The following is a 10116-nucleotide window of genomic DNA, read 5'->3' on the forward strand; positions in this document are numbered from 1 at the left end:
AGAAAAGACGACTTCATTTATACATCGAATATTTTATAAGTAAACAGGACTGCATCAAAAAATGCCTGGTTGTCAAAGCAGGAGATACCTCCTAAAGAAACGATCTGTAAAAACTATAATGTTGCCTAAGCACAAGGAGAAAACCTCCCCCTGCCACCACCTCACAGCTGTATGTGAAGGTAGTCCAAGGTTACGCTGTTGAAGGTGGCTGAGAGGACATAATTAAAAGTAATTTATTGCCATCCTCTGTATGGTGGTTGACCAAGCTCTGTGCCATTTTGTGGGAGTTTGTTGAGCCCTTAGATCAGTGGCAGAATGCTATTTCACCAATTTACAGACCCTAACCATGCACTGTGTTGCGTTAGAGTGTGTTACCGATAATACTCAGCAGCTCTCCTGGCCGTGCAGCAAATAAATTACTGTGTGCAAGTCCAAATGTAGCGATTCCTCGGGCTGGCAGTCCTGTATATTTTCCAGACTTAATATTAACACTGAGTAAATGCTGATAGTAAGGCCAGGTGCAAACAAAAGTATCTCTATAGAAAAAGTCTGGTGATCTTTCAAATGCTCGCAACCATGCACAGGAGTCACAGCAGCGATAATAATGGTCCAGGACGTTGATTCCTTCTTCTGCTTTTGTGTTTACTCCTGTGATCTGAACTGCGCTATGTGCCATCTCACAGGCAAAATAAATCTCTGCGTTTCCCACGCAGCCGTAATTGAGCGGTCACAGAGGCTGAGCTACCCTCTCCTCTCTGTAAACTCACTGAGATTATTTCAAGTGTCCACTTTTCCCAGGTGCTGCCCTGCTCCCTGGGCAAACAACCTCCTATTCTGCAGAAGAGGCGCATTTGATTAGAGATAGAATTTTCTACAAGAAGGCTGGGATGAAGCCTGGAGAAAAGCAGTATGCCCGGGGTAAAATGAGATGAATTTATATTTCTGTCACATGAATTCCTCTCTGCAAGGATTTCTCGTTTCCCGCAAAAATCCTCCCATTTTGCACCTGTCCCAATTAGCATGTGTCCACCTGCTCTGCTAAAAACCAGCTGCCCAGGCGGATAATTAATGCTGTGAGCTGGATAGTGGCTTCCCATCATTCAGCTCCTGTCTGTGATCCCCTGCTGCAGTAATAGCTCTGACAATTGCAATGAAACACAAGTGTTTTTGCCCCTGAGGGACCCTCCACTCATACCCTTTGAGTCACTCGTTGCCATATTTTTTCCCCTAGCTCTGTGTTTGGGAGAAATGCTGGCACCCAGTTGTTATTGCTGGGAGGACAAGCACCTGAAATATGGGATGCCAGAGCACATCCCAGGAAGGGCAGGAGGGAAACGGGCCCTCTGGTCCGCAGGGGTCTCTCCTACCCCACTGCGGAGATGGGCCTGTCACATTTCTGATTTTGAGACCAAGAGAGTCTGCAACTCCTACGTGGCTGTATCCTTGTCTTCTCACTAGCAGGGCAGAGGAAGGGGCTCCTGTCTAGCCACACCACACACACCCCAATTGTGTATTTTTCTTTGCTTCTTCTTGTTCAAAATCTGTTGCTATCGTGGGTGTTTGGGTTAAACCAGGTGGCTGCTCAGGCGGCTTTCCGCCCCAGAACTTTCACAGCTGGTTCATACAAAGGGCACCGAGGGGTTTATGGCTGCCAGGCATCCCTCCTGGCTGAATGCACGGGGCTGGCCGCGAATCAAAATGAATCCTCAGATTTTGCAGGAGGCTGAAAAAAGGATATGTCACATTAAGGCGGATGTGGACATCTACAGAAAATCTAAATATAATTACCAAAATTACATCTAGAAATGTATCTGCCAGGTGTCTCTCATTTCTGTACCACCTCGCTCCTGAACACCTTTTACTTTTCCTACTGGGATGTGTCATAGCAGGAGGATACTGACTTGGTGTGATTGGTCCAGAGAAGGGCAACGAGGCTGGTGAGGGGTCTGGAGCACAAGTCTTATGAGGAGCAGCTGAGGGAACGGGCCTTGTTTAGCCTGGGGAAAAGGAGCCTCAAGGGAGACCTTATCGCTCTCTACAACCACCTGAAAGGAGGTTGTCGCGAGGTGGGTGCCGGTCTCTTCTCCCAAGTAACAAGCGCTAGGACAAGAGGAAACGGCCTCAAGTTGCACCAGGGGAGGTTTAGATTGGATGTGAGGAAAAATTTCTTCACTGAAAGAGTGGTTAAACATTGGAACAGGCTGCCCAGGGAAGTGGTTGAGTCCCCATCCCTGGAAGTATTTAAAAGACGGGTAGATGAGGCGCTTAGGGACATGGTTTAGTGGGCATGGTGGTGTTGGGTTGACGTTTGGACTCGATGATCTTAGAGGTCTTTTCCAACCTGAGTGATTCTATGATTCTATGATTGCAGCCGTTTCTGCAGAGCGTACTGACTTGGTGTGATTGCAGCTGCTTCTGCAGCAACTGATTTTGATGTTGTTTTAATAAATGTGACAGTTTTGGTGTTGATGCTGGCATACTTTTGCCAATTAGCTCCAGGATGAATGAGTTAATCAGTGTTTGGGCTGGATGAGGTCCTACTTTCATTCTTGGTTAGATGCTTAATTTATAAAAAGCGAAGAACTTATTAGTCAGAATTGTACATAACAGCTCAGATTATATCTGAGAAAGTCAAAACCCACTAAGTGATGCCTCTTTTATTGATTTAATTGAAGTAATTCAGAAAACTTTATGTATTCTCTAATGTGTTTTAATGGTTAAATAGATAGGGATGATGCTAATCTTTTTCTCTTATTTTCTATGATACTTGCAAATGCTATTACTACATAGCTTTGTTTTTCTGATTTTATATAGGAAGAGCCCAATATTCAAGCTAGATTTCATTATGAGCTGCTCTTATTTACTCATAAGAAAGGGAGGTAGAGGTAAGGTGGCAGGATGACAATACAAAGAAAGGTTAAAAGGAAAGCAATTTGGATGAAAAATTAGTACATGAGTAGGTTCATCTGCACTACAATGTTGGAGTTTCACTTAAAGAAAAATCAAACAGTCCTTCCTAAAGTGCCTATGGTCCTACTTTTCTGGTCTTAACCATAAGCCCCGGTGAGGTCTACAGCTGCAAAATGGGACACTTGTCTGGAAAACACAGGATGGCGGCTATAAAGCATTAACCCCCCATCTCACATCAAAGTCCCCATCTACCTCAGCGAGATGATAGGTTCGAGGGAATGGCTTTCTGTAAGCACCCCAGATTCAGAGCACCCATTGCCTTCAGCAGCTAGTCCCCTCAGGAAGCTTTATAGGATTAGCGGCAGCAATGTCATTTACCAATACAAAAAGATAACAACTTTAAAAGTCGGTGCTTAACTGGGCGTTTCTGCTGACATGATCTTTGTACAACAGCTTATGCTGCTGCATTCAGGGTTCAGACATTTGTAGTGTTCTGGGTGAAGACCTGCCCTAAAAATGCAGCGCACTGTAAAAATGCACCCTCTTTCCTACACCAGAATGAACTCTGGCCAGCCCAAGGTAAGACAGACAATTGTCCTGGGGAACTTAAAGTTGTCTTTCAGGCTTTCTGAAGACCCGCCAGCAGCATTTTCTGCACCTGCACAAGCACTGCCGGGAAAAGATGTGCGAGATGCTGGGCTCCAGCTCTTCAGGGTCCCGTCCGCTCCCGCTGGCTGGGAGTTGAGAAGCTGGGACTCGTGAGGCGCACCGAGACCTCAGGGGACAGAGCCCTGTGTTTGCTGCAAGCAGGACGTCAGCCTGCAAGTCTTACTGGTCTCACTGGTCAGCAAAAGGGACTTTTTCTTGTCCATGAGGTCAATGCAAACACCGTTTCGCACCCCCACAATAAACACTTTCCCGGAGAACCCACAGCCTGTGCTGTACGGAGAAGGTGGGAGTAAGGGATGGTGGGGTGGCGACAAAGGGAAGGAAAGGAGTCACTCATTTGTAGCCATGTAATTATTATTTTTAAACAAATAGAGCTTTTGAAATTGTGATTAAGGAAACAAGGGAATAAAGTAAAAATCTGAATTGCTAATTAAAAACCCCACAATGTGCTTGTTGTGATATCATGTTGAGGGATAAACTAATTCAGTCCTAGCAGTTTTCTTTTAATAATTTTGATGCTTAGTGTAATAACCACAGCTAAGAAAAAAAAAAATTAAGAAAAAATCCCACCCATTTTAATCAGCCCAGACTATCGCGCCTTGGGGTGCATTTCAATCGCCCCTATGCACAGGATGCCTGAGACAATTGTCCTGCTTAATAGGCATTTTCCACAGCACATTGTGAAATGATAATGCTAATTATCATGAAGATAGATTTAAAACCCTCCGTCTAGGGCACCGCACCTTGAAATCAGGCAGCATTCATCATCAGCATCAACCCTCGCCGCTCAGGGTTGCTAATGACTTGTGAAGCTCCCTCCGTCCCCCCACTGCCAACAGCACTCCGGCGCTCACCTGATGGTAAATCGCCTCCCAGTTCTCCCGCAGTGCTCCCCAGCTGCTCACACTGGCTGCTTTCTTGTCCAGGTAGACTCTGATGTGCTCCTCCAGCTCCTGGTTGACCTGCTCGAGAGCTCGCACCTTCTCGATGTACTCCACCAAGCAGACATTCAGGCTCTCATAGGAGAGACCCCTGCCCTTCTCCAGCCCTGGGGCAAGGGGCACAGTGGTGGAGGAGCTGCGCAGACCCTGGAGGAAGACGCTGCTGATGCCCAGGGCTCTGCGGGACACTCGGGTGCCCAAGCTGCTTATGCCACCGGTGGGGACGGTGCCCACGTAGACGCCGGGGGGTCTTGACAGGGTCCCTCCGCTCCCGACGCTCACCCGGCGGCCGGGGGCCCCCGAGCTCTCGGCCTCGGAGGAAGAGGGCTGCTGCCCCAAGAAGGACGACCGGCGCCTCGGCAAGGGCATGCTGCTGCTCCAGCCCACTGAGCGCCGCCTCTCAGTCCAGCCGCCTCGCCCCGCACTGGCGGGAGGGATGTGCCGAGCCCAGCAGGTTGGGGCTCGCGCAGGGTTTTGGCTTTGTGCGACAGCTTTCTGGAAGGCAGGCTTTGTGTTGCCTGGGAGCACCCGTCACATTGTCTGGGTGGCCGCTGGGTCAGCAATCCCATTTCAGGGGAAATCTCCCTGCTGCTGCTGCTGCAAATGTGGCAGATGAAAAGCACAATGGTGTTTACAGGGACAGCGGGACAGGGATTCAGTACAAAGTACGTGTTAAAATATGAGCGGTGTTTTCTACGCTGACACCCAGATGATTTCCCACCCTTATACGCACAGGTATCTAGACCTGTATCTAGACATCTGCTTGCACCCATGCTTGCTCCAGACAGAGTCTCCTGCAGCAAGATGTTACCTAAAGTTAGCAAAACCCAAACTTTTGAGGAGCCAGCAGGGCCATGGCCAAGCTGAGCCGAGCCAGCCTTTCGCTGCTGCAAAGCCTCGAATGCTCCCTCGGCCCTGCTGCAGCTTCTGGATTTCTCTGTGCTTTGGTTTCACCACCCGACCAAGGCACGTTGCCCCAAACCCAGCAGATTTTAACTAGCGACAAGCACCCTCATGTCTACCCCTGCTCAGTCAGTTTAACATCACATTATCAACTGCACTTGGTCTGTTCAACAAGGGCCCATTTCACTTTGACTGCATGACGTGGTGACAAAGTGAGGCAACTGAACCGAAAGAAACGGGCAAAACAATCCCTGAGACTTATTGCAGGGGATGGGGGAGTTTCCCCCTGCTCTTCTTTTTATGTCACTGCTCTTCAGCCACTACTGATCAGGTGGGTAGTGAATATGACACATCCCAGTAGGAAAAGTAAAAGGTGTTCAGGAGCGAGGTGGTACAGAAATGAGAGACACCTGGCAGATACATTTCTAGATGTAATTTTGGTAAATATATTTAGATTTTCTGTAGATGTCCACATCCGCCTTAATGTGACATATCCTTTTTTCAGCCTCCTGCAAAATCTGAGGATTCATATAAGTAGGACGTGTTCATGGTACAGTGGGATCCCTCACTATACCATGTTAGGTATATCTTTTTCTACCTACACAGAAGGATGCTTCACAGCCAGGATGCCAGACTTGTTCCAGTGTAGGATTACCGTGTGCACATCTTTGTAGGCATGCCTGTAATGTGCTGATGTTGGGCATTGCCCTAATGCAGTGTAGGTTTGTACAGGGGCGGTCGTGAGTCTTTGGCGAGACGGAATACAATCAGAAATCCCTGTCTTCCGTGGGTGCCTAATCCTGGCTCACCGGGTTTGTGGCTGGGGTTTGTTTTGCTTGTTTTTTAAGTTTGAGAACTGCGAGACTGCCTACAGTCAGGTCACCATTTCCCGGTTGTGTGAAGCATGGGAATAGTGCAGCATCTCACAGCTTTGCAAATATTTTTGGCTAGTTTCTAGGCATTCTGCATTTAGATTACCAAGCAAACTGTGCTGGCTAAATGAGAGGAATCCTCCAGTATTTCTTACACAACATTTTCAGTGTACTTGCTCTGTGTCAAATTAAAAAAAAAAAAAAATCTGCCTTGCAAAAGCAATACCGCATACAGAAAACAAATGTAAAAATATGGGCTTTTTTTGCAAAGAACTGAATTTAGTTCTCTGTAGCCTTGTTCTCTCTTTCCACCTCCCTGTTGAAATAGAAGATGAAGGTCCTCATGGGATTGCTTTCGCTCTTGGTAAGACCCTCAGGAAGTTTTTACTCTATAATCAACCAGTGATATCCAGGAGGCTGTTTAGTATTTGATCATGAGGATTGCAGATACCATATTGCATAGCGTTTATCCCACGGTGAAAAGATATATTCCCAAAGTGCCCATCCATGTCCATACACAGCCACATCTTCCTGCTTGCCCCAGTCACCTCGTAGGGAAGCGGTGCATTACTCTCTGATTCTGAGCAGAAAAACAAATACCCAGCAGAGCCCCTATAACATTACAGTTTTCTAATTTTAGGAAGCCGGTGGCCCACATTCAGGTTTGTGCCTTGGCACAGTAGAAGTGCACGTGTGGGACAGGGAGAAAGGAGGGGCGACAATGCCTCTGTGGCCCCCCCCCATCCCCGGGGGAGCCATGTCTTGGTCTGGTTCCAGTCATCATTTAGTAAAGTTGTCAGGTTGCTCTGACTAACCGCAGCCACTGGGACACTGCTGGCAGGTGAGAACAGCTGGACCAGATGTGCCACTGCTATAATTCCCTTTTCTCGTACCAGCTGTGCCTCACCTTGAACAAGGCATATGGTTAACGATGCCACGCTAACCCTGTCCTGCCCGAGCCACCCTTTTACACAACCAAGCGATAAACCTGAGCAGCCAGTGGCACGGAGCAGCCAGCTGGAGCAGGGGGCAAACTCCCTGCTGTCTCACAGCCTGCTCCTGATGAAGTGAGGAATGAAGGTAGAAAATAATCTACAAAGACTGATGGCCAGAGGTGGGGAGAGGACGGCTGAGACCTCAAAGGACGGAGGCCATTTCACTTGCCGAACGATAAAAAAAAGGCAATTTGAGAAGCAAAACTGAAAATTGGTGCCACGGTAACAGTTCTGGGTTACTCAAAGAGAGAGCATCCATTTAGGCAAAGTCACTCCATGTTCCATGTTAGCGTCTCCTTGTAACAACCTATTTGTAATCCATCATTTAAGCTTTGTTCACCCCTCCTAGTCCCCTAACACTATTACAGCCTGCAGTCTAGTGCTTAACTGGGTAGGACTGAAATGCCATTTTGCTCTGAAACACTGCGTTTTCATTCCTAAGCAGGGAAAGAAAGTCTCAGAGAGGAGAGCGGGGTATGATGAAACTTGATTCAGTGGCACTACTGGTCTAAGCACATAAGATAAATAAAACAGCGGGGGAGTGGAAATGTGGTCAAAGCCACAGCATTCTATTGGTGAGAGTCCTTAGTCACCAGATTTCAAGATTTCTGATAAATTCAAAGGAGGTTTCTGTTCCTTTGAAGGAGACACTCTACGTGCCTTCTTTTGAGGCTGTTTGCTCTGCAGGAAATAATTCAGGACTCATTGGGCCGGAGTGGAGCAGCTCTGAGTCCAACGTGTAGTGTGGTTAGGACATTTATGCAGGAAGAAAAGTCATTCTTGTCCTTGCTCACGTAAAATAGTTTTGGAGCTCAAAATGGAACTTGGCTTTCCTGTTTAAGTCTGAAGAAGGTAACATAAAAAAGTCATGGGGCAACATTACTACCCCAACGGGTTTGCCCATGTCTTGCGTGGCCCTGGATTCCATGGGTGCCTCAGGTTTGTTTATCATCCCACTGTAGCCCAGCTCCCCTGCTCTCTGCCTGCTGAGTTGGCAGACCCTGGCTGGTTTTTACTGGAAGGGAGACTCTGAAGGGCTCATCCCAGTCAGTGCTCAGGCAGTGCTGGAGTCATGCAAAGGATACAAGACTAGCACACGAGCCATACGGACTGTTTCTGGCAACTGAGCTGGTCCTGTCTGATTTGTATTCTAGCTTGGCAGTCTAAAGGGAAGGAGTGACCAAAGTCATTTTACAGCAGGAGAAGGGAAAGCGGGAATGCTCATGGCCAGGCTGAGTGATGTCACGCAGGATGCCATACCCAACACACGCTGCCTGCACCAAAACCAGCTTTATCTAATATTCTTCCAGACCAAGTATATTTAGCAGCAGATTGTAAATGACAGTGAAGAAAACAGTCCATCTGACAGGTGTTTTGCTTAGAAATACCTTTATTTTATAAAGCCACAGTTTGTTCTGTAAAGTTTTACCACACTTATAAAAAAGGGGCTGACAATTCTGAGGGAGAAACGAAAAGCTGAAAACATTTCTTGTAATTCAGGGTTACACAAAGGTTATATTTATAATATATATATTTATTTATAATTTGGAGACAGTAGAGATGAAACTGCAATACGCGGGCAGCTGTGGGGTCATATTTCAGAGACTTGCTCATGTCCTACAAACAGCGTTTCTTGACAGAAGGGGTTCACGAGGACCATCCCGCTGTCGCGGTAGTCGCCATTGGCAGGGGAGCGTGGCTCGGACAGGTGGTCCTAGGAGAAAGACAGAGGAGCGGGGTGAGCACTTCACATCCCACACTCTCCGTGAGCACACAGGGCACTCTGCTGCCCTGCGTGAATGCAGGTGAGAAGTGGACTGTTATTTTTATCGCTTCTCCCAATCTTCCAAAAGTGCCTGAATTTTGGGGGCTCCGGCTCCCGGAGAGCAAAGTTTGGTGAGCCAGTTTTGCCCTTCTTCAGGCAGAAGGAGCAGTGAGTAAAGAGCTCCTCTGATAGTCAGGCTGATTCTTTCTCAGTCTGGGGACCCAGAAGTCAGATGCACCAAACTTCAGGTCCCTTAGCAGAATATGAACTTTCACATTCTTTTTTTTTTTTTTTTTTCACTTTTATGACATATTGCAACAGTTTCCTGTCTATCAGTGGTCTTGACACCTCAAAGATGCATCTCCAGCTTTTTTTTAAGGTCAGAAAACCACATATATGGTTCCAAGCTACCCGAGCATGCCCCAGTTCAGTCATGTTCTGGTAAGGTTTAAATGACTCAGATGACAGCTTTTGGAGATCATCCTATATGTGAATAGGCCTATCACTCAATTCTTGGTAAGTCTAGACCAGGTCCTGCCTTAGCTTGAGCAATATGATTGCCAGCAAAGTGGGGTTAATGAAGCAACTGTGAGTGCTTGTCTAGCCACATCTTAGAGATGCCTTTCTAAACACATTCATTTTTTTTTTATTTAATGAGATGACTTAGTCAGCTAGCTGATCTGAAAATCACTTTAGCATAAACCCAAACTCTCCACTAGGTTTTAAATACCTTTGAACTAAGCTAAATTATTCTTCTCTATCTCTGAGGCCAGAGAATACATTTCTATCAGTAGTATCACCTGCCCATATATGAATAATCCCACTGAACCAGTCAGATCCCTTAAGTAAAGGCTGATGAGTACACACCACCACTACACACTGTCATATATTGATATTTTGATTGCTTATATACTGGAACACTCACCCCCTGAACTGGTATTTGAGAAGCTATAGGCAGCTCCTGAGACATAAATGCACAAAATTTGTTTGCATTATTAACTCCCCCCCCCCCCCCCCCCCCTCTCCCTGGGGGGCCCACCCCACAAAAAACATATAAAACC

General features: G+C 46.9%; 2 protein-coding genes across 2 annotated transcripts in view; both read right to left on the reverse strand.

Moving 5' to 3' along the window:
• Positions 1–4979, reverse strand: part of BFSP2 (beaded filament structural protein 2, phakinin) — a 21781-nt gene extending 16802 nt beyond the window's left edge. Inside the window, exon 1 of the mRNA XM_009331245.1 lies at positions 4434–4979. Within this exon, the coding sequence (XP_009329520.1) occupies positions 4434–4889 (456 nt within the window). The 5' untranslated portion in view covers positions 4890–4979. The remainder of the gene's footprint in view (positions 1–4433) is intronic.
• Positions 4980–8662: 3683 nt separating this feature from the next.
• TMEM108 (transmembrane protein 108) overlaps positions 8663–10116 on the reverse strand; it is a 170862-nt gene continuing 169408 nt past the window's right edge. Inside the window, exon 5 of the mRNA XM_009331246.1 lies at positions 8663–9004. Within this exon, the coding sequence (XP_009329521.1) occupies positions 8882–9004 (123 nt within the window). The 3' untranslated portion in view covers positions 8663–8881. The remainder of the gene's footprint in view (positions 9005–10116) is intronic.

This window comes from Pygoscelis adeliae, unplaced genomic scaffold, assembly GCF_000699105.1.
Source record: "Pygoscelis adeliae isolate BGI_AS28 unplaced genomic scaffold, ASM69910v1 Scaffold99, whole genome shotgun sequence".
Classification (NCBI taxonomy): Eukaryota; Metazoa; Chordata; class Aves; order Sphenisciformes; family Spheniscidae; genus Pygoscelis; species Pygoscelis adeliae.